This window comes from Colletotrichum higginsianum, chromosome 1 (assembly GCF_001672515.1).
Source record: "Colletotrichum higginsianum IMI 349063 chromosome 1, whole genome shotgun sequence".
Lineage (NCBI taxonomy): Eukaryota > Fungi > Ascomycota > Sordariomycetes > Glomerellales > Glomerellaceae > Colletotrichum > Colletotrichum higginsianum.
In genome coordinates, this window is record NC_030954.1 from 2168698 (window position 1) to 2191553 (window position 22856).

Genomic DNA, 22856 nt, shown 5'->3' on the forward strand with positions numbered 1-22856 from the left:
GCCAGGAGTTCCCGCCTAATTCACAATTGCCCCTCTGACTCAACAGGCCGAACACTGACAATCCGGGGGTGCAAGTCACATTCCCAAGACACCAGCATATACAACGATGGCGACGGCGAGCAACGGTCCTTCTGGGGACCTCACATCCCAGATCCTTCTTGCTTTGTCCAAGAAGGATCCTATTTTGTCTGCCGAGCATTTCCCCGAGTTCCAGTTCGTTGACATCAAGGCGGCGCTGGACCGACTTGCTAGCCGTTCCATGGTGATATATGAGTCAATTGACCGAGAGGAAGCGGTTCTTGAGGCAGAAGGCAAGCAGATCGCGGAGCATGGCAGCCACGAAGCTCGCGTTTTCGAGGCTGTCCGCAAAGCATTGGAAGGGTTGACGGTTCAGGAGCTCGAGGCTGCTGTGGGCGACAAGAACGTAACAAAGGTTGGCCAAGGCAAGGCCTTCAAGGAGAAATGGATTAAGAAGGGTAGCGACGGCAAGCTTGTCGCATCCGTAAGTTCCAATATCGCCAAGAAGTCCTTGGGCAATCCCTGACTGGTTATACACAGGCCGACTCGATCCAAGATGTTACCCAAACTCAGCTCCAGAAGATCCGGGAGACCGGCACCCACGAGCCCAAGATTATCACCGAGCTGAAGAAGCGTAAACTCATTAAGACACAGAAGGTCATCACTTTCAAGATCCAGAAGGGGCCTGAGTTTGCGCTCGAAATCAAGAAGGAAGAGACCGACCTTACGGCCGACATGATCACATCGGGCTCGTGGAAGACGGCCAACTTCAAGCCGTACAACTTTAAGGCTCTTGGAGCTGACCAGAACGCTGGCGCACTGCACCCTCTCAACAAGGTCCGCCACGAGTTCCGTCAGATCTTCTTCGAGATGGGTTTCGAAGAGATGCCTACCAGCAAATTCGTTGAGTCTGGCTTCTGGAACTTCGACGCCTTGTTCGTTCCCCAACAACATCCCGCGAGAGATCTTCAGGATACCTTTTACATCTCGGATCCCAAGGTGGCAGACAAGCCTGGCCCCGAGTCGGCGGATGACAAGAAGGACTATGAGACATACTGGGAGAACGTCAAGCAGGTCCACCAGGATGGCAAGTTTGGCTCGATCGGTTACCGTTACCCCTGGGCCGCGGACGAGGCGCAGAGGCTTGTTCTCCGCACACACACAACAGCCATCTCGACGGCAATCCTCCATCAGCTGGCTTCCAAGAAGGGTCCTGACGGCCGCCCACCCCCAGCTCGTTACTTCTCTATTGACAGAGTATTCCGTAACGAAAGTGTCGATGCCACGCATTTGGCCGAGTTCCACCAAGTTGAGGGCGTTATCGCGGACTACGGTCTGACGCTGGGTGGCTTGATGGAGTTCATGGAGATTTTCTTCAACAAGATGGGCATTACGGACATTAAGTTCAAGCCAGCCTACAACCCCTACACCGAGCCGAGCATGGAGATTTTCAGCTTCCACAAGGGATTGAACAAGCTTGTCGAGATCGGCAATAGTGGTATGTTCAGACCGGAGATGCTCGAGGCCATGGGCTTGCCCAAGGATATGAGGGTTTACGGTTGGGGTTTGAGCTTGGAGAGACCGACCATGATCAAGTATGGAATCTCCAACATTCGGGAGCTCCTGGGACACAAGGTGGACCTGAACTTTATCGAGAGAAACCCGGCGGTGAGACTAGAGAAAAACTAGACGAAGCGGCATGGAGAAAAGAAAAAAAGTGGAAAAAGGGAAACGACTTACATGAGATGAGCTTGGGCTGGCATATGTTGGCGAATGAAATACCAATCACGTTTTAGAAGGTCATGCCTATTTACCGCGGATGTTTTATCGCGATGCCGATGCCGATGTTGATACCCAAATGGCTCAGGTGCCCCACTCCCATGACTCTTGTAGGTTCGCATTTAAAATGAGCTGTCGATGTCTAGCTAGGGGGCGCGGGATGATCCTCATGACAGCTTGACGCTTCCCTCATCGGTGGCATCGACGCCATGACCGATTCGGTCTCATCCGAGTCTTCCAACGGCATTGACCAATGAGTGAAAGCGACGTTCACGACCTCCCCGGCATTAGGATGTGTCAATTGCGGGGCCCAGGTGTGAATGGCGGGGCAATATCAATATCTCATCGACACCCCACCAACTACGTTCAGATGCAGCAGTTGCTGGTGTAGATCCAATGCAATTTGCTACACTAACCACGCCCGATGCTACGATTGGGGCCATCGGTGGAACCAAAGAGGTTGCGAGAAGGCATGCGCATCAGAGGCTCCGGCCCAGGTAGATGTCCAGGCCTCGTGTTCAAACAGCAACACAATATTTCTTCCAATACGTTGGCTCAGTGCTCCGACTTACGGGCGGTAATAAGCGTTAGGTAAAACAAAACCTCAGGGGGGAAACAGAAGAACAAGAGGAAGACTAGTTGGAAATGTCACCAAGAACAAGCTTGTTGACTATTGAACGGGAATCGTCATTTTTACCACCCGGATTTTGTTATTTTCTAAGCCCCCCTTGTGTACGCCGTTGCTGGTATCAATCAATGCTGTTCGAAGGTGGGGGGATCATACCCCACGTATGCAATAAAACAGACCCCAATTTGTGCTTATTTGCTCTCCAGATACGTCTTCCAGCCAACCTTTTGCAGCTTGGCCGCCTTGTGCTCGACCTCGCGGGACATGTTGCTCATGTACTCGGCCATCTTCTGCTGGTACTCAAGGCTGGAGGATCCAAGGATCTTGACCGCGAGGAGCGCGGCGTTGGTGGAGTTGTTGATGCCGACTGTCGCCACGGGGCAGCCGCGAGGCATCTGAACAATGCTCAACAAGCTGTCGTGGCCGTCCAGGTGGGTAGCCTTGACGGGCACACCGATCACTGGCACCGTGGTTTCAGATGCCAGCATGCCGGGGAGGTGAGCAGCGCCGCCGGCTGAACATGATATCAGTACAATCGTGGAAGGGGTAGGAACACACGGGTCAACTTACCGGCTGCGATCAAGACCTTGATGCCACGCTGCGCCGCAGTCTTGCCCAACTCGACCATGCGGTGAGGAGTGCGGTGAGCGGAGGTGATATCGAGGTCGTAAGGGACATTAAAGTGCTCAAGAATCTCAAAGGCGCCCTTCAGAACGCTGAGATCCGAGTCGGAGCCCATGGTGACCACCACAAGGGGCTTGTCTGCGTTACGAGAGCTGGCCTTCTTTGCTGGGGACTCCTGCAGACGAAGCTGTTCAGGAGAAGCGTCAAGGCGAGCCTCGCGCATGTAGTTCACCTCGTTGATAAGGGGCGCGGCCAGTCTCTCCAAGTTGGCGTTGGGTGAGTAGGTTGTGACTGTGATGTGACCGATCTTACGGCCCGGCTTGGAGGACTTGCCGTAGAGGTGGAGGAAGACGTCCATGTTGTCGTCGTACAGGGACGCGGTGAGATCTACCAGCTCCTCGTGGGAGTCTTCGCGGACGCCTCCAAGGACGTTCAGCATGAGAGCGCTAGAGACACGGGGCTGGAGCTTGATCGACCGCGGGAGCATGTCCAAGATGGAGTAAAGTTGGGCCTTGTATTGCGACATGTAAGGGACGCCCTCAATGGTCCAGTGTCCCGAGTTGTGAGGACGAGGGGCGACCTCGTTGACAGTGATGGTGCCTGCCCGATAATTAGAGGTTGAACGAGTCGTGTTTCACCTATCGACTCACCGTCCTTCAGCAAGAATAGCTCAACAGCGAAGACGCCGCGTCCCTTCACTGTCTTGATGACGTCTCCAGCCACCTGACGTGCCTTCTCACACACATCGGCGGGAATCTTCCGGGGCGGGTAGAACACCTTGGTGCAGATGCTTTCCTCGTGGATGGTCTCGACAGCCGGGTAAGTGTGAACCTTCCTTAGCTCACCGTCCTCGTCTTCGGTGCGCACAACCATGACGGACAACTCCATGTCGAAGGGAACCCACTTCTCAGCGTACAGAGACAGCTTGCCCATCGCCTGGACAGCCGCCTCGTAGTCCTCCGGGCCCCTGACCTTGAAGTTTCCGCGACCATCGTAGGAGCCCTTTCTCGCCTTCAACATGAAGGGGAACTGGAAGGTCCTGTAAGCCGCCGTCAGGCTCTCCGGCATGGCGGGGCCGGACTCGATGGCCATCTGCGGGGCAATGGGAATCCCGGCCTTGGCAAAGTGCTCCTTTTGAAGGTACTTGTCCTGGATCAAGCGCAGGGTTTGCCAGTGAGGGTGGACAGGCACCCTTTTCACGGTGCCCGGCGAGGTGATGACGCCGCGTGTTGCGATCTCCTCGAGGACCTCGGTGTTGACATGCTCAATCTCGACGGTGAGAACATCGCACATGGCGGCCAGCTCCCTAATTTTGGCGGGGTCCTTGAACGAGCCGGTGACGTGCCGGCTGTTCTGGTTAGCCTGCTTCGCGGGGCAGCTGGCCTCGTCCAGGATGGCGATATCAATGCCGAGCGGCCCCGCGGCCTCGCAAAGCATACGGCCGAGCTGACCGCCCCCGAGGAGGCCGATGATGGGCTTCTTGACCATTGTTGTGACAGAACTCGACGGAGAATGTGTTTTGGTGTGAATGCGGGGTGGAAAATAGGCCGGCCAAAGGAGGAAATGAAGAAATGGCTCTTCAAGGCAAACACGGCACCGCGGGGCAATAGAGCAAAGTTTTGACGCAGGTCGGAAGCTCGGACCCTCACAGAATTGGAAAAATGCAGAGTCGCGGAGGCTAAGGTGTGTGTGTGCTGTGAGTCACTTTGGTGGTCCTTGCCTGGGGACTGGAGTTGCTGGACTCACAAGGGCTGCCCAAAAGCAATTCGAGCCCCATCATCTCCTGAATCAACCATAGAGGTCGTTCCCAGCCATGACTCACTTCAAACACTGAATTTCAAGGGATTCCGTTAAGGTGTTAGTTACAACAAGCAGTAATTGCCCGTTAAGTTTGTGAAGAAAAGCGCTCCATCTTGTCAGTCATTCGTGTAACGAATTTTCTTCTCAAATGAGCGAGAGAGAGGCCGCGACTCAGGCGGCATAGTGTCCAAGCTGCTAGTATTGTCTGGGCACCATCTCGGCGCGGCTTGCGTGGGCTGGACAGACACAGCATTACTGTTGTAGCAGCTAATCCCTCTCAGTGAGGGAGGGCGTTGCTTGGGGCACCGTTACACACTTTCAGTAGATGCAGTGCTCAGAGTTTGGACAATGCTGGCTCTAGCCCCTGCAAAACCTTGTTCTTCTTTGCATTGTCGGGGTTTTCTCCCTGTGTCCTGTGTGCCTGTGTGCATATGCCCGCCCCCCCTGTGTGTCACTGCAGTGACGAAACTCAAACCAGCGATAACGGCGCCGAAGTGGCCCCTGGCCTGCCATCGGGTCCCCGAGAAAAGAGACGGATGTGATATTACCCCCGTTAGCGTTATGAGTCGTTGTTGGGCCCCCCCCGATCGGCCAATTCAACAACGAAAAATTTCCTTATCTTATCACTCTCAGGACCGTCTTTTTGTTGCTGAAGACGAGGACAATTGCCGTACTCTTCCCTCCCCACAACCTTACCAAAGCTTAGGGAAAGAGTCACAGCCCTTTCAAACCCGGCGGCCATAATACCTCTCTCTCTCTCCTGGTCCTAAAACCATTCAATTGGCTCTGACCTCGAGTATACTCTCCCCTTCTTCCCCTAGGTCTTTGTCATATTGGCACCTTGAGATAATTACAATGCCGTCGGCCATGTCAAGTTCTTTGGCAGGTCGAGCTCCGGCCGTCCTCCGACATGGTCGACGAGTCCCGACAGCTCTGACCAGCCGTAACTTCACTCTCGCCGCTTCCAACAGTCTGGCTAGGGCTCAGCTTCAGAACAGCAGCGCGAAGCTGTTGCAGAGGCGCCTCTTCTCCTCGAGCGCCCTTCGCCCTAGTGTTGCGCAATCTGCGCCGAACCCCAAGGCGTATCTGGAGAGCGGCGCAATCAAGCCTTCTGCCAGCGTCGATGTCAAGAAGGTGCTGGTCATCGGCAGCGGTGGTCTGGCCATTGGTCAAGCTGGAGAGTTTGACTACTCAGGTTCGTTCCCTCGCCGGCTCTGCGCTTTCTGTGTGCGTGCAGAGAGAAATGAGTCACAGTCACCAAGGAACCCACTGCTAACAAGACTCGCCATGAAGGATCGCAAGCTCTGAAGGCTCTGAAGGAGGCGGGCGTTCAGTCCGTTCTTATCAACCCGAACATTGCCACTATTCAGACCGACCACGCGCTCGCCGACGAGGTTTATTACCTGCCTGTCACCCCGGAATACGTGACATACGTAATCGAGAAAGAGAAGCCCGATGGTATCTTCCTCTCCTTCGGTGGCCAGACCGCCTTGAACCTCGGTGTTCAGATGCAGCGTTTGGGTCTCTTCGAGAAGTACGGTGTCAAGGTCCTTGGAACTAGCGTCAAGACTCTCGAGACCAGTGAGGATCGCGACCTTTTTGCTCGCGCTCTCGATGAGATCAACATCCCCATCGCCAAGTCGATTGCAGTCGGAACCATCGAGGAGGCCCTCGATGCCGCCGAGAAGGTCGGATACCCCATCATCGTCCGTGCTGCTTATGCGCTCGGTGGTTTGGGATCCGGTTTCGCAAACAATGAGGAGGAGCTTCGCAACATGGCTGCCCGCTCCCTCACCCTGTCTCCCCAGATCTTGGTCGAGAAGTCGCTGAAGGGCTGGAAGGAGGTTGAGTACGAGGTCGTCCGTGACGCAAACAACAACTGCATCACTGTTTGCAACATGGAGAACTTCGACCCCTTGGGCATTCACACTGGAGACAGTATTGTTGTTGCTCCCAGTCAAACCCTGAGCGATGAGGAGTACCACATGTTGCGATCCGCCGCCATCAAGATCGTCCGTCATCTTGGTGTTGTGGGAGAGTGCAATGTTCAGTACGCACTCCAACCTGACGGACTTGATTACCGTGTTATTGAGGTCAACGCCCGTCTTTCTCGTTCTTCTGCTTTGGCTTCCAAGGCTACTGGGTACCCTCTCGCCTACACCGCTGCCAAGATCGGTCTGGGCCACAGCCTTCCCGAACTTCCCAACGCCGTCACCAAGACCACGACCGCCAACTTTGAGCCTTCTCTTGACTACATCGTCACCAAGATCCCCCGCTGGGATCTTTCCAAGTTCCAGCACGTCAAGCGCGACATCGGCAGTGCCATGAAGTCTGTCGGCGAGGTCATGGCTATAGGACGTACTTTCGAAGAGTCTTTCCAGAAGGCTATTCGTCAAGTCGATCCCAAGTTTGTTGGCTTCCAGGGCGACAAGTTTGAGGACCTCGACTATGAGCTCCAGAATCCTACTGACCGCCGCTGGCTCGCCGTTGGTCAGGCCATGCTCCACGAGAACTACTCTGTTGATCGGGTCCACGAGCTGACCAAGATTGACAAATGGTTCTTGTACAAGCTGCAGAACCTTGTCGATTGCCAACGGGCTCTCGAGAGCACTGGAAGTCTGGAGAACCTCAAGAAGGACCAGATTATCAAGGCCAAGAAGCTTGGTTTCTCCGACAAGCAGATTGCTCTCGCTGTTGGTAGCACCGAGGACAAGGTCCGCGCCGCTCGTCTTGCCTTTGGTATCCGTCCCTGGGTCAAGAAGATTGATACTCTTGCGGCCGAGTTCCCCGCTGACACCAACTACCTGTACACGACTTACAATGCCTCATCTCATGATGTTGTCTTCGAGGACAAGGGCACTATCATTCTGGGAAGCGGCGTGTATCGCATTGGTAGCTCCGTTGAGTTTGATTGGTGTGCCGTTAGTGCCACCCAGGCTCTGCGCCAGATGGGTAACAAGACGGTCATGATTAACGTAAGTACACTCCCACCATCAACAACGAGCTGAAAATTAACACCCAATTTTGTACAACCCGGAAACATTTTCGACCGATTTCGACACGGCCGATAGACTCTATTTTGAAGAGTTGAGCTACGAGCGTGTAATGGATATTTACGAGCTGGAGAGTGCTTCCGGCGTTGTTGTGTCCGTCGGTGGTCAGCTTCCTCAGAACATTGCCCTCCGTCTCCAGGAGACCGGCGGCGCTAAAGTTCTTGGAACCGACCCTAAGGACATTGACAAGGCTGAGGACAGACAGAAGTTCTCCGAGATCCTTGACAGCATCGGTATCGACCAGCCCGCCTGGAAGGAGCTTACCTCCGTCGAGGAGGCCGAGACTTTTGCCGACCAGGTTGGCTACCCCGTTCTTGTCCGCCCTAGTTACGTTCTTTCCGGCGCTGCCATGACTGTTATCCACAGCCAGGAGGACCTCAAGGAAAAGCTCGAGGCCGCTGCCAACGTTTCTCCCGATCACCCCGTCGTCATCAGCAAGTTCATCGAGGGCGCTCAGGAGATTGACGTCGACGGTGTTGCTTCCGAGGGTAACCTGATCCTCCACGCCGTCAGTGAACACGTCGAGCAGGCCGGAGTCCACTCTGGCGATGCCACCCTCGTTCTGCCCCCCGCCAACCTCGACCAGACCACCATGGACCGTGTCAAGGATATTGCCGAGAGAGTCGCCAAGGCCTGGCGCATCACTGGTCCCTTCAACATGCAAATCATCAAGGCCGACAACCCTGAGGGCGGCGAGCCTGCGCTGAAGGTCATTGAGTGCAACCTTCGCGCCTCCCGTTCCTTCCCCTTCGTTAGCAAGGTTCTTGGCACCAACTTCATTGATGTTGCTACAAAGGCTCTTGTCGGTCAGCAGGTTCCCAAGCCCGTCGACCCCATGGCCGTCAAGCGCGACTATGTTGCCACCAAGGTGCCTCAATTCTCCTGGACCCGTCTCGCCGGCGCCGACCCCTTCCTTGGCGTTGAGATGGCCTCCACTGGTGAGATTGCTTGCTTTGGCAAGGATCTCGTCGAGGCCTACTGGACCTCTCTGCAGTCAACCATGAACTTCCGCATGCCCGAGCCCGGCGAAGGTCTGCTCTTTGGCGGCCAGCTTAACAAGGAGTGGCTCCCTACTGTTGTCAACTATCTCGCCCCCCTGGGCTACAAGCTGTACGCAGCGGACAACGAGGTCAAGGAGTTCCTGGAGTCGAGCGCTAAGGGTAAGATCTCGGTCGACGTCATCGAGTTTCCCAAGGAGGACAAACGCGCCCTCCGTGAAGTCTTCCAGAAGTACGACATTCGCGGCGTCTTCAACCTGGCCAAGGCCCGTGGCAAGACCATCATGGACGTCGATTACGTCATGCGCCGCAATGCTGTCGACTTTGGCGTTCCCCTGTTCATGGAGCCCAAGGTAAGAAGAAATCACATGAGAATCGCCTCTGATACCGCGCGAACTACCACTGACGATTTCTAGACTGCCATGCTCTTTGCTCAGTGCATGAGTGAGAAGCTGCCCCGCAAGGAGGGCATTCCCTCCGAAGTCCGCCGCTGGTCCGACTTCCTCGGTGGCAAGCCGTTGTAAATATTACCTACACCAATCCAAATCAAACAAACCAAACATCAAAAAAAGAAAAAGAAAAAGAGAAGGGGCATTCCTCCTTCCCTCTTGTCTCAGTTTTATGGAGTTTTAGGCTAGCCGGAAATCTACTTTCAAAAAAAAATTTTACCTTGAATTGGCGATAGGCGATAGTGTGACATCGGCGGGGGGAAATAAAAAAGATATATCATTGCTTTTGCTTTGATTGAATGGCAACTGAATGCAAGTGTTCGACAGGGTTATGTGCAACCGTTCTCAGAGCCCATCTCAGTCCCTCCTCTTTCACTTCGGTTGCTGTTCCTACCGAGAATGCCTCAGCATCAATCTCTTCCCTACGCCTTTCATCGTATGTGAAGGCCACTATACATCAGCTGGAAGCAGAGAGATGACAGCAAGAACCGAGAGCCAACATCTGAGTGGCTTTTCATAGTATTTGGATTTCGATTCGATGTCTGCCCTTCTTTTATCTACCTTTCTCCTTAATCCCAGTATCCTGCAGCTATCTGTGAGCACAGAGATTTATTAGGAGTTCAAGATAGGATATGATAAGATAGAAACGATGTGGTATTGAAAGCTGACCGAGATCAGATGTTTGTGTATAGCTGGCTGACTGTGTGCACTGGCGGAGAGGGTTGATGGGTAGAGACGCCTTTTTCATACGTAGTGGCATATCCTAGGCAGTGGCGGCAATCCAAAAGTTGGCTCAGATCTTTCGTTCGAACCATAGCCGAAGACCCAACACTGGCGGCGCACGTATTGAGACAGCGACTAGGATCGATCGAAAAGTCATCTCTCTAGGACACCTTTCTTGAAGTAACTGTCAACTACAAGTGTTCTGCGTCATCTCCTGCCGGACGACCATTTGTGCCTCCCGTGCCAATATGCTTCCTTAGCCACCTAACACCAGGCCAGCAGCCGAGCCGTTTTGGCCAATCGAACGAGTAGACATTCCCAACCCTTTTCCCCTTGGCGAGTGGAGCTCGACAAAGCCCACGAGAACACCGCCTTACACATCATACCGTCGCTCACGGATGCCGTTTGCATATAACCGTAGGGAGTCACAGAGCAAATCTCACGATTACTGCTCTGCTTACCGAGGTGGGCGACGCTCGTTCAGCCTGAAGGCAGCAAATCGTTTAGCAAGTGGTTCCGTGGTGCCGGACTGACGGCGAGAAGGATCATGCAATTCATTGGAAGCGGGATGGCCCTCGGACTGCCGTGGGCGCTTGGGGATTCGCTCACCGGTCGATTGCAGGATGGCCTGCAAGGTCTGCCAGCCTTCGGTTGACCGCAACTGGTAGGTGTCGGCGAGGTCGTGTTGGGATGCAACGCGGCACAGTAGCGACTCCTCGTCCTGATAATAATGTCAGCGACTGGGCTCGATAAGATAACGTGCATGACGCACCTTTGAAAGGATACCCATCTGGCGGATAAAACACAGCAGGTGGAAGTTGGACATTTCGAGACCGCCCTCCGCTGGCTTTTGGCCGCCAGAGAACTTGAGAATTCTAGCCGCAGCAGAATGTTCCTGGCTTTCGCCCATGTACTCGCGGTTCTCGATGGGAAAGCCCAATTGCGTGAAGGCGGGCTTGGCTTCGTCCGGGAACCCGTGCGTTAAAGTGACGAAAAGATACTCGACGGGGAACGAGGGTTTGGCATTTTCTTGAACGTTGGCTCCGTACTCGTTGATCCTGCGATAGAAAACCTCGGGAATGTACCTTGTTCGGCTGGTGGATCCGTCGTCTTCCTCTTCCTCCCGGACGAGCATAGCATTGGGATCGGCTGAGGGCTCGACGATGTCCGCGCGCACCATCTCGACGGCATCGTTGGACGCTTGGTACGACGAGATTGAGATCTCTCCCGACTCATTACCCGAAATGATGCATGTGACAAAGTTGGAGCCGAACTTGCCAGTGTCGCTCCACTTGGTGGGCTTAGGGTGTTGAGCCTGTAAACGTGAGATGAAGCATATTTCTTGAGAAGACAAGAAGTAGGAATCAGCATGCCGCTTGCACACAACTGAACCATCACCAGCTCCAGCATCCAAAAGATCGGTAAATATGACACCGACCTGCTGGAGTCCGCATAGTCTTGCAATCTCGTCGACATCTTTCTGGTTCTCCCAGGCGTTCAGCGAAATGCCGTCCATCTCGTCAACTTGAGGTGGCTCATAAATGGCCTCCACTACCGCTTTGATGCCGAGAGGCACGACCTCGTATTCCGTGTATCGTCCGTACATGACGCCCAACCTCTGACCGCCCGTCTTCCTCCAGGCATCGATGAAGGTGTCGATGATGACTGGAGAAGAGAACTCTACGTGGTCGACCATTCGGAACGACTGAGGCTGCAATGTAATGGCGCTGGGCTGACACTTGGTACAAATACCTTCGGGCCACTGGGGGTGTCCAGAGGGGCAATCTCGCTTTACTCTGAAGTACGGCTCGACGAGGGGAGGAATGAATGAGCTTCCAAGCTCGGGTTTGTTCGTGGCGGAGTTGATTTTGCGTAGATATGAATGGAACGACAGGTACTTGATCTTCTTTTCGTCGAGGTATTTGGCGTTGAATGGATCCATAGGCATGCAATAGTCGCACATGCCCTTGGGACCATGGCGACACATTTTGTCGCGACCTCTCGGAATCTTGCCGTCCTTCTTGTCTAACCGATCATCCAAGGGATGCTGCTTGACGACTTCCCAGGGATTCTTGATCTTCTCGGACGGTGACGTCACGGGCAAGGGATCGATCGGTAGGTCTTCGGTGGGAAGGATGGGCTTGCCGTTGAGGCGGTTCGACGATGCGAGGGAAGGTTGGGTACCGTTGGTAGCGCCGTTCGCCTGGCTATCCTGGTGCTGGTAGCTGATGAAGATGAGGTCGCCATGTCTGCGACTGTTAGTTTGCACTTGGGCTTGGGAGACCCGGCGTCGACTTACTTCAGGCCGATTTGTCCAACCTTGAACGACGCAATCTCGACGAGGTTTTTGGCGTCGCCACCCGTCGGTGCGTTGGAAAGCGTGATTGTGTTCGGGTCGACAGTCTGTGGAAGGTTCGGAAGCAACTATTAGAGTTAGAATGGCTCTCGGCAGCTTGCAACACCTTCCTTACCAAGCGACCAAGTTCGCCAAACGATGCGTCCTTGTCGATGGTCAGACGGCTCATGCCGTCGGGCCCTCGAAGTCGCAGAAGCATCTTCGGCGACGGAGGACGAATACGTCTGTGTAAAGGTAGATTAATTCCGGGTCGTAGAGGAACGGACGACAGGTATAATAGCTAAATAAGAAAGTCTATAGAAGGGTCGTCAACAGAAGGAGCCCATGTCCCTTTTCCCTGTCGTTTTAGAATATAAAGAGCGAAAGGGATGTGGTGGTTGGTGGAGGAAGGTGGTGGAGAGAAAGCTCGAGTGTGTAGTAGCTGCTGCCGTATGAAGTTGCTTAGTGGGATGGTGTGAGCTCCAGGACTTTACACTGAGCGAATCGCCGCCGCACCAGAGAACAGCGTCATCAAAGGTGGTGCCTTGGTATGGGTCCGGCAAAACGACGGAGGGGGGATGTGCACGTACCTTTAGCGGCCCCTGGCATAGCTTATTCACCACCTTGCAGGGGAAATGGAAAATGGCCTTACCTCCTTTAGGTGGCTTGAGCCGGAAGGAAGGTTCGAAGCAGCCACACTTTCGCTTGAGGTGGGCATACCCTTGTACCCTTGTCGAATAGATGCTGCTGCTTTACCAGATCTTTTGTCCAGAGAGTCAAAAAGAATTAGACAGTAAACCCAGACTTGATTAAACATGCACTTATTCTGATGTTGGTGGAAAATTCTTAAAGATCATACCAGCTTTCCCCCCTCCCCTGATAAAATGAGAAAGTATGGGGGCTTGAACAAAAACAGAACAACGCAGTAGCGCAATAAAAGACGGATGGATCTGGTGTTTGTAAAGCAGCGGGCCCATCTTTAGTCCATAGGTGGGCAGCCAAAAAAGTGTCCCGACCAATGCGACTAGCAAGCTGTCCTGTCATATCTACCTACAGTCAGTACTGGACACGCTTCATCAACACCACTGACTGGAAGTCTGCGACACCACAAATTCCTTGTCCCTCGTTCAACTTCTCTCTTCCTTTCCACCCCACCACGATCCTTACAAGAGAGCGCCAAATACAACCGCAGCCATGTTTGATGTCGACTGGATGAGCCTTGTGCTCCCTTTCGCCTACCTGACCGTTCTCGGTGGCGTTTTCATGACGTTTTCCACCATCTACAGAAAGCGCAAAGCCAGTATGTTCCATGCCCGCCTCAACCCTTCTGCCCAGGCCCAAACCAGGATGCCCACGATTCCACTATTTGCGCGCTTGACGTAGCATCTTTTCTGACCAGTCGTCCTCTTTCCTCTCAGCCCAAAGCGCCAACCTGGCCCCATGGTTCGGCCCTCACCTCCAGCGCAACATCTACCTGTCCCTCCTGCACCTCGAATCGCCCGAAGAGGGCCAGGAAAAGGCCCCCAAGATCCCCCACACCGTTATTAAGGCTGCACTCCTCCGCCGCGCCGTCGAGGACATCCACCGTCTGGTCCAAATCCGCTCCGCCAAGCAGGCCTGCAGCACGTTGCTGCAACGGGGAAGCGTCGGCGATGATCTGTGGCAGCGCTTCCAGCGCGCAGAGAAGGAAATGGAGGATGAGCTGCGCGACGTTGTTATGGAGGTCCGTAACCCCTCTTGTACCCCTCTGAGGACGTTCCTCTCGAGACAAACATGCTAACTTTGGACCAGGCCAACGCCCTCGCTCCCAACTGGGGCCAGTCAATCTTCCAGTCCGCCAACGAGATCGCCGCCAACACTATCGCACGCAGTCGCCTTGAGGAGGTTTCCAACACCGTCGAGCAGGAGAAGGCGTGGTGGGAGAAGCGCAGGGCGACGATCCAGACAGATTTCATGAAGGAGCTCGATGAGTCTGAGAAGAGCTCGACCGCTCCGCCTAGTGTCGACGGCGACGCTGTTCTCGTTGATTCCGGCGCAGCCAACACCCCCTCCAAGAAGAAGAAGGGCAAGAAATAGACAAGTGCGCGCAATGCCTTTTTCCCTCCTCTTGCGGCCAAAAAGATTTCTCTATTCCCCATCGTCTTGCACACATTCCCCACCCCTCCAGATGTGGACTCGGCGCTTCGCATCACCCCCCTCCCCCCATTGATCTTTAGATACCTCATTCCCCTTGGTGTATGATACGGCGAAATGGCAAAGAATCAAGAGCATTCGACGGCTGTCCGGTTGCGTAAGGCGTTCAGGGTAATGGACAGGGAAATTTTAGTTGCATGATGAATTGATTGAGTGTCTTCAAACGCGATGGGAAAATGATGAGATATTATTTCCCCCATTTCACCCCCTGGCTGCGAATTCAAATGGGTTGGTCTATTCACTACATGTCGTAAACCCCGCCGCCAACGCCTCGATGTGTGTTGATATCAACGCAATGCCATGCAACAAGAGCAGATAAGCCAAAAGAAACCAAATCGTCAAATCAACCGCCATGTGTTATATCCTCCCCCGAGCCCGGATGGCCGAGAACCGTGATAACACACCGCTCATGAGTACCAAGGCATCTTTCTCCGCAAAGCCTCATCGTCCTCGGCAAGCCTTGCCTGTCGCGCCTCCTCCATGATCTGCTCCTCGGTCTTGATGCGTATCCGGATAGGCGTGTCGCAGCCCCTAGTGCCACTGGTTAGTCGAAGACTTCCCCGAAAGGCGGGGCGACTAGAGGGAAGCGGCCATAACATACCTGAGACCGATGAACTTTCCAATCTTCCTCCGCTTCTCCTCGAGGCTGAGGCCCGACTGCCAGGTGATGGGACAGGGATACTGCCCGGACCAAGGCGAGGGGCTGCGCTGGTGGTAGAAGCGGGCGAGGTCGTCAAGCTGGCCCTCGGTGAGGAGCCAGAAGTTGAGCAGCGTCGCGGGGAAGGCCGGGTGGACGGTGCCCGTCGACATCTGCACGAGCGGGGCGAGAGGCAGCCGCATCTGCCGCATCTTCTCCTGAAACGCCGCGTTGCGGGCCGCCCGGCGGTTGCCAATGCCGCCGCTGGTCGTGTGGTGGTGTCTGGTTGCCATCTTCTTGCTTGTCTCGTTGTCAATCTCTCTGCTTCTGTTTCTGATCCTGCCACCCTTCACAGTTCTCTCGCCTGTCCGAGAACTACCTAACCCTCGGTTACCCTGTAAAGGAATACGTATGGTTCTCGGATGGTTCAAGGTAGCCTTGGGCCGATCGAAAAGTTACGAGGGGTATCAGGTCGGTCTTGGCTGGCAATGAATGATATGGAGAAGAGATTGTTTTCTTCGTTTCAAAGTAAAAGCGATTAAGTGCCGATGGAGGTTTGGCGGGAATGAGGTGACGAAGAGCGTTTAATGTCAAGATATATAGAAGGAAAAGAAAGAGAGGATCTTCGAGGGAACAGACTGTTGGCGTCTTCCAGCTTTGATTGCTGTTCGCCTTTCTCGTCTGTGGTCCTTTTTTTGTTTTTTGTAAAACGAAGCTCCGTGTCTTTCAGAGCGGGAAGTCTATGCCTGCACAGATCAAGAGCGAACAGAACGTGAATAGATGTCTATAGGTCTGGAGATAGGAAATAGGAGCTGAAATGCTGAAGGGCGAGAAGATATCGAGTCTACTCCTTCAAAAACCATGCCGGGTGGAAAGCCTGCATTCTTGTATGCGAATCTACCGCAAAGGAAGACGGACGGGGGAGGGCTCGGTCACTAGCCGGCCGACAACCTCCTACCACACCATCCCCCGCCCCTTTCCTTTCAGAATCGGAACAGCAACTTGGTAGGGGACAAAAACAAACAACCCCAAAGAGCAGAAAAAGGGAACGAAAGACCCCAAAGGCGGGTCTGTCGACCGGCAACACACAGAGAGAGAAAGACAAACCGTCAAAACAGAAAATCCAGACTGGCCTCTCCAAGTCAACAAGCGACCCGGCCAGCTGGGACCCGAGGAGAAAAGATGAACTGCGGTAGGGGGACTAACACGTCAGGCGAGACACAACTGCTTTGTCCGTGGCGGCCAGTGTTTGCCATCTTGGGCAAGGCGGGCGAGGGAAACCGGCGTGTCTCTTTTATTCTTCTTCGCTAGCTAGCCAGCCAGCCCGGCCCCCTTTCCAGACAACCGGTTCGGCTGGAGCGCAATGGACTGCTTTCCCGTGTGGTCACCTCCCCCCCCCTCCTTTATCCTGCCGACGCGCCCCAAGAGGAGCATGAGACATGGCGGAAAGCGGGGAGGAAGACGCGGGTGGTGATGGGCCACAATCTCATTGCGTAGCTTGCATAGGTATGGATGTCTGAGATGATCAAGTCAGCCGGCCTGGAAACGAATCGCGCGCCGGCCGCAACGAGAAGCCAGCCCCGCCCCGACCGACCATGGAGGTTCCGAGACAAGACCCGCTCCTATCCTATCCACCCATCCTCCTCCCTCTCCTGGGCCTCCCTCTTCAATCGGCAACTCTCTGGGCCGTGTTTCCGGCGGCCCGTGGACGGGGGGGGAGGGGGGCAACGGCACAGAGGAGACGCGAGAACACAATGGCCTTGTTGAAGACAAGGTTTGCCGCGAAAAGTGTCGTTTTCGAATAAACACACTTCCCGAGTTGGTTAGTGGTAATAATTCTCCTCAAAGAGAAACCCATGGTCTGTTTGCCCTCTTGAAAACCAAATTCAGCGCCCTCAGACCTTGATCGTGCAAAGTGTTAATATTTGCTCGCTACAGAGTAAGAGACGCAAGCTTGTTCTTAACCAAACAACTCATCAACCCCATGTTCTCTCTCCTCTCTGGAATCATCAAGCAGTCGATTATATGTCCCTGCGCCACGGCCCCCCGTTTCACAGCGCCGAGGTGTTGTCGGCGACCCTTTCAGCTTTTCACAGCCACTTGAGCTTGGCAATGTGGTCTGTCTTCTTTCTGCTCATCTTGACAAAGCCGAGAGCCTTTAGCTCGGCCAGTCCCCTGTAAAAGAGCACCAGCGCCGCCCGCTCATCGGCGTTTCCTTCGCTCTCTGCATCATCGTCGCCCCCCACCATGGCGTAAAAGGCGGACCACAGGTCTGCGACGTTTATGAGGTTGCCCGTCTCCAAGTACAAATGATACAGCAACGACGTAACGGGCAATGTTGTCGAAATGCCCTCGTCGTTGCTGCAGCAGACGCACGCGAGGTAGTCCTGCGGTCGCTTCAGGCTCCGGTCAAAGACATCCTGGGGGCGGGGTACGAAAACGTCGCGGTAGGGTGTCTTGGAATCGTAGAGCCATGTCTCGTGCAGGAAAACATTTGCGGCCGGCTCGCAGTGTATGACGTCTTGCAAAAGTTCCGCGGCATTGTCTACGATTTTGGTGAAGGCCTTGTCGTCTTCGGAAAGCGCTGCCGAATCGTGGCTGAGCTGCACCTTTTGCGCAACAACAGTGGTGCGGAGGACTCTGCTGTGGCCACTGTACGCGCTCCTCAAGGTGGTGCCATGCTCTTGCGCCCTACTTAGTAACGCCTTCGAGTTGGCGAGAAGAGTCTGTAAAAGACCTGGCGTGTCCCCGGCCTCGGACTCCCATCCGGCGAGACATAGCTGGCCATCTCCACCGGCCATGCCCTCTTGAATACGTTGCAGCATTGAGACAAATTCATCCGGTTGCATCCGCTTGATGCTTTCAACGATGTCCCAACCCTCGGACGAAAGGGTGATTCCTTCGGCCACCGCTTTCATGTACATCGAGGAAAATTCATCCCTGATAACGCCTGTCGCCTGGACGAGCTTGAGCGAGCGGAGGAGGCGAGTAACCCATTCCCGTTTTTGCTCGGGAATGTCGAAAATCCTTTCGCGAAGTAGGTCATCGTCTTCCAACAAAGCCCTCGCCGATCTCGGATCCTTGGCCTCAACGGCGCTTTCGACCTCGCGCCGAAACGACGGGAGCGATCGGATGGCCTCGAGGTGCTCATCTTGCACGAGTTCGCTATTCATCTCGTCGTCCTCCATCGAAAATAAGCTCAGCGGGTTGGCGTAAAAGTGACACATGTATGCATACTAATACCTGTCAATACGGCTCCCATCATGTGCAGCCAGTGCTCTCGTCCTCACCTTGATCGAGGCCACAAAAGATTGAATGCTGGCAACTTGGTCTTGCTGCCTTTCAACCAGGCTCTGCAACAAAGTCTGGCCAAGCGCAAGGGCGGTATCCATCCCCGCAACAGCCGGCTTGAAGATTTGCTCCAATATCACTCCGGTTTGCACAACGTCGAATTGAGCACCGTGGAGATGCTGACATGCGGATTTGAGTAGACGCGCTTGAAGTAGCTCTACCGATGTCGCAATGCCGAACAAGAGTATAAACGGGATCTTGGGCCGCCACGAACTATAAAAAAAAAACCAAAAAAACCCGTCAGTTCGGCTTGGAGACTGCTTGCGAAACGCACTTACTTGAAGAGTGCAATCAAGTCGGACAGGAGAGCGCTGTCGAACCCTTCGCTGTCTTGGAAGGCGACGAAGATGCGATCGCACTGCTGTGCTTTTGAAAAGGCGTACAAGCCTTCAAGATCGTAACTCAGATACTTTCGTCCCTGGGACCTGTGAGCTTCTCGAGTTCGACAATGACGACCGATGAACGTACATCTTGTTCGAATGCAACCTCGGCATCTTCATCATCCAGGGAGCGCCGTGATGTGGCATCCTCGATAATCTTCTTGAGGGCAGCCTTCAAGTTGGTAGCCTCTGAAGACTTCAGCCGGACAAACTTGCTACGTGTGCTTTCCTCAAGTGTCTCGGACAGTTGCTCGAACAACAAGTCCTGAGACGATATGTTGGGTCCAGTGATGATGAAGGCCGAGGGAATCTTGCCTCTGTGACGGACCATCAGCTGTGAACTTCGACAGGAGTCGGGTACTACCTACCCTGAGCTAGACTCTTCCCGAATGAAAGCAGTCACTTGATCTAGTGTGGCTGAGTTGGCATCGCGAAGGATTCCCTGCAATGCCCTGCTGTTAGCCTCGCCCACTCACCCGTGATGATGAAGATGGATGTGGAGAACTGCCGACCTGGACTTTCGACTCGAGATGACCCCAGCTGGTCTGGAACAGCTTCTCGCGCAACTTTACGCACTCGGCCAGCTCGGCACCATTCAGCAACGATGCAAACGACGCCGAATTTGCAATGTTAGTCTCTTCAATTACTGCCTTTTCGGATACACGCCGCCGTTTCGCAGGTCGATCCACCCCAGCTTCTCCGCCCTTGGGTCGGAATATGTAGGCTGCCTGCAGGAGACTGTCAGCGAAAAGGTCTTTATCCATACCCAGACGAACTTACCTGGTGGTCCTCTTGTCTAAATTGAGACTCTTGGTCTTCATCGGTGCTCATTTTGCGTCTTACCAGATCGTTTTTGCTGTTAAATAAGGTGTCGTTGCAGTGAGTCGCGCTTTTCTGGCTGGCACGCGTCCATTACAGAGCACAGACCCATACAGTGCCGATAAGCACTGGGACAGTCACAAGGTGCGACGTGCCTACCCCTTTCCCACAGTGTGGCTTAAATCAACTGGTAGTCTGCTTCTACACCTAGGTATTTCTTCAACACTCATTTTCATCACGCAGAGACGCCGGGCACACAACATAATGAAACGCTCAAAAGGACTCGAGCGTGCTTTGTCGAAAACTTTTTTTTCCGTTTTGCAGAATAACATTAGAACCAATTCCCCAGGACCGCATTCAACTAGTCACTACCAGTCTCTTCCCCCTTCCGCCTTCGCAAACCATGAATAAGACCTGAGGCGACCTGCATTCTACCCTAAAAAACTAGAGGCCATGGACATCCTACCTCGGCTCCATCCTAACCTGAAGGAGTCATTTGCAGGGAATTCAACTATCCATGGATGCATTGACCATCATCCCCTGAGCTGGGTTCTTCTCCCTTAGGGAAGCGTTCGCCCCTTTGTACACTGAACCCGCTCCGCTGGATGAAGACGTATGTCGCCTGATTTGAGGGATCGCCGCAGTCGCCTGCCCTATAAAGCTTCCCAGCCGCACACTGCCGAGAAAGACCGAGAGGGCGGGGGCGAATAATTTTACACCGAACCCAACTTGTTAAGATCGCTTTTGCGAATTGGGAGAAACCGTATACGCCAGAAAACGCAAAAGGCCAGGCCTGGATGGCCCGCAGCGCCCACGACCGTTTGGGCCCATGTCTTCAAACTCACGAGAACTTCTGCGACGTAAACATCGGACCTAAGCCTTGGCTTCGACCGGTTCCGAGGCTGCAGGTGCTGACTACAAACCAAGTTAGCTTGCGCCGTGATGTTCATGAGACACTCGTCATTTTACCTCTTCGGCCGACTTCTCCGCAGGCTCATCGCCCTTTTTGGGCTCCTCATCCGCCTTCTCGGGTTGCTCAGGCTGCTCCTTCTTATCCTTCTCGTCCTTGTCGGCGACCTTGTCAGCCTCCTCAAGCTTCTCTGCATCCTTGCTCGCTTCCTTGACACCTTCGGAGACAGCAGGCGTATCCTTCTTCTCCTCAGCCTTGGTGCCATTAACACCGTTGGTCGGCGCAGGAGTGACAGATGCCGCAGGGGCTGCTGCAGTGTCCCCTCCGGCCAGGATCTTGGTCCACTTGTCCAACAAGGTCTGCGACCGACGGTTGAAGTTGAACTCCTCTTCCTTGGGAATCGAGTCGAGCTTCAGGATGGCCTTCAGAACCTTGTTGATCTTGGTTGAGCGAATGATTGAGACCTCAAGATCCGGGAAGCTCTCAAGCTTGGTGATGTAGTCCGACATCATCTTCATCTCTTCTTCCTTGGGCTCTTGGTCTCTCGTCAAAAGACCCTTTTGAAGCTTATGGCGCAAGAAGAGAACCTCTTTCTGTAGGAAACTGTTAGCAATAAACAATGAAAATGCATACAACACTGGCTTGCCTCTTTGCGATGATGCTTCTCTTCAGCTGTAAGCTCAGGCTCCTTGGGGACCTCCTTCTCAGCCTTCTTCTCAGTGCCGTCTTTCTTTGACGACTTGGACTTTGCAGGCTTCGCAGCAGACTCCTTGCCAGACTTTGGTGTAGCTCCATTTGTTGTCTTAGGAGTGGAGGATGTGTTAAGCTTGATCTTGGGCTTCTTAGCAGAGTCAGTCCGAGCTGGAGTCTGAAACACAATGTTAGTGTTTGTTCAACTTTGTCCCAGATGTGCACACTAACACTGACGGCCTCTTCATCAGCCTTGCGCTTCTTTGTCTTGGATTTCTCCTTGGGCTCAGCAACTTCCTCGTCAGCAGCATCAGCCATGTCGACATCCTCATCCTCATCCTCAATGACTGCAGGAGCCTTCTTCTTGTTCTTCTTTGCGGCTTCTCTGGCGTCCTTGGCAGCCTGCTTCTGGGCAAGCTCCTCCTGGTACTTCTGCAGCTCCTCCTTGTAGTAGTTAAGAGGGTGCTGTTCAATAGCAAGCTCAAAAGCGTCACGCAACTCAACCTTCTTAACCTTATCAGTAAGAAGTTCAGTAGCCCTGTCAGCAGACAGCTCCTGGAGCGCAGAGTTCGGTACCCAGCCGCTGAAGGGTAACAGGTTAGCTATTAGGTCTAGGTAGGCTGATAGATAAAGGTATAGATGAGAAGAGCATTTGACTTACAACTCGTTTGTGCGGAGGTACATGACAGGGAATGTGCGGTCATTCTGTCGCTTGCCACCATCGGCATAGTCCTCCCGATACGTGCCATCAGCGCGTTGCGCGGTAACAGGACGACTCTTGATCAAGGTCTCAGGGAGCATTTCCTCATCGCAGACAATGACAGGCCATTGAGGGTATCCCTTGAGCTTGACCAGGAAGTGGTCTCCAGGCTGCGCATTGGTATGGAAGAACTTGGCCTTAGATGCCTTCTTGCTAAGTTTCTTTCCCTTGTGCTCGGGAATGCCAGACGATCTGCGACGCGACTTGGATTTGTCGGCAGCATCAGCATCAGCAGCAGGCGCTGCCTCAGCATCAGCAGCAGCAACAGGCTTAGAGGCCTCCTTCGTCTCGGGTGGATCAGTAGTGTCCTTCATCTCGACGTCGGCGTCTTCGTCCTTGGATGGCTCGTCTGTCTTGCCAGAGGATTCCGCGTCTTTAGTATCAGCTGTTAGGTAGCAATGCATTAGTAGAAAGATCAGCAGAAAAAAAAGATTACATGGGTGACAATAGTGCTGTTATCAAGGCTAAGATTAATGCGCGGGAGGTGCTCACAGTCTGTCTTCTTGGTGTCCTCCTTCTGCGCCTCCTTGTCCTCGGCATTGTCCTTGGCAGGCGCGCCGGACTCGGAGGGTTTCGCGTTGTCAACAGTAGGTGCAGGTTCCTCAGAAGCTTCAGCAGCCGTCGAGGTTTCCTCAACCTTCTTCTCAACCTCCTCAGTCGCGGCAGGCGCGGATTGGCCGCTGGCGGTCGGCTCGTCAGACATGGTTGG

General features: G+C 53.9%; 8 protein-coding genes across 8 annotated transcripts; 3 read left to right on the plus strand and 5 right to left on the minus strand.

The window, feature by feature from the left end:
* Positions 1-106: 106 nt before the first annotated feature.
* CH63R_00670 (tRNA synthetase class II core domain-containing protein) lies at positions 107-1707 on the plus strand (the record flags this gene model as incomplete). Its single annotated transcript, XM_018295645.1, has 2 exons — positions 107-502; positions 559-1707. The coding sequence occupies 2 exons, from the start codon at positions 107-109 to the stop codon at positions 1705-1707; spliced, it is 1545 nt and encodes a 514-aa protein (XP_018164007.1).
* A 909-nt stretch (positions 1708-2616) lies between these two features.
* Positions 2617-4537, minus strand: CH63R_00671 (phosphoribosylaminoimidazole carboxylase; the record flags this gene model as incomplete). Its single annotated transcript, XM_018295646.1, has 3 exons — positions 2617-2939; positions 2996-3649; positions 3700-4537. 3 exons carry the CDS (start codon positions 4535-4537, stop codon positions 2617-2619), a joined length of 1815 nt encoding a protein of 604 aa, XP_018164008.1.
* A 1167-nt stretch (positions 4538-5704) lies between these two features.
* Positions 5705-9424, plus strand: CH63R_00672 (Carbamoyl-phosphate synthase; the record flags this gene model as incomplete). The annotated part of the gene is made up of 4 exons (XM_018295647.1): positions 5705-6044; positions 6104-7824; positions 7937-9253; positions 9317-9424. The coding sequence occupies 4 exons, from the start codon at positions 5705-5707 to the stop codon at positions 9422-9424; spliced, it is 3486 nt and encodes a 1161-aa protein (XP_018164009.1).
* Positions 9425-10529: 1105 nt separating this feature from the next.
* CH63R_00673 (Nuclear protein localization protein 4) lies at positions 10530-12627 on the minus strand (the record flags this gene model as incomplete). Its single annotated transcript, XM_018295648.1, has 4 exons — positions 10530-10793; positions 10845-12321; positions 12372-12496; positions 12544-12627. The coding sequence occupies 4 exons, from the start codon at positions 12625-12627 to the stop codon at positions 10530-10532; spliced, it is 1950 nt and encodes a 649-aa protein (XP_018164010.1).
* A 974-nt stretch (positions 12628-13601) lies between these two features.
* Positions 13602-14483, plus strand: CH63R_00674 (Preprotein translocase subunit Sec66; the record flags this gene model as incomplete). The annotated part of the gene is made up of 3 exons (XM_018295649.1): positions 13602-13707; positions 13826-14130; positions 14199-14483. 3 exons carry the CDS (start codon positions 13602-13604, stop codon positions 14481-14483), a joined length of 696 nt encoding a protein of 231 aa, XP_018164011.1.
* Positions 14484-15007: 524 nt separating this feature from the next.
* Positions 15008-15530, minus strand: CH63R_00675 (uncharacterized protein; the record flags this gene model as incomplete). Its single annotated transcript, XM_018295650.1, has 2 exons — positions 15008-15131; positions 15202-15530. 2 exons carry the CDS (start codon positions 15528-15530, stop codon positions 15008-15010), a joined length of 453 nt encoding a protein of 150 aa, XP_018164012.1.
* Positions 15531-17327: 1797 nt separating this feature from the next.
* CH63R_00676 (Origin recognition complex subunit) lies at positions 17328-19799 on the minus strand (the record flags this gene model as incomplete). The annotated part of the gene is made up of 7 exons (XM_018295651.1): positions 17328-18473; positions 18528-18801; positions 18867-19006; positions 19057-19309; positions 19337-19410; positions 19481-19696; positions 19749-19799. 7 exons carry the CDS (start codon positions 19797-19799, stop codon positions 17328-17330), a joined length of 2154 nt encoding a protein of 717 aa, XP_018164013.1.
* An 861-nt stretch (positions 19800-20660) lies between these two features.
* Positions 20661-22850, minus strand: CH63R_00677 (PWWP domain-containing protein; the record flags this gene model as incomplete). The annotated part of the gene is made up of 6 exons (XM_018295652.1): positions 20661-20702; positions 20757-21290; positions 21344-21565; positions 21619-21970; positions 22049-22532; positions 22640-22850. The coding sequence occupies 6 exons, from the start codon at positions 22848-22850 to the stop codon at positions 20661-20663; spliced, it is 1845 nt and encodes a 614-aa protein (XP_018164014.1).
* Positions 22851-22856: the final 6 nt, after the last annotated feature.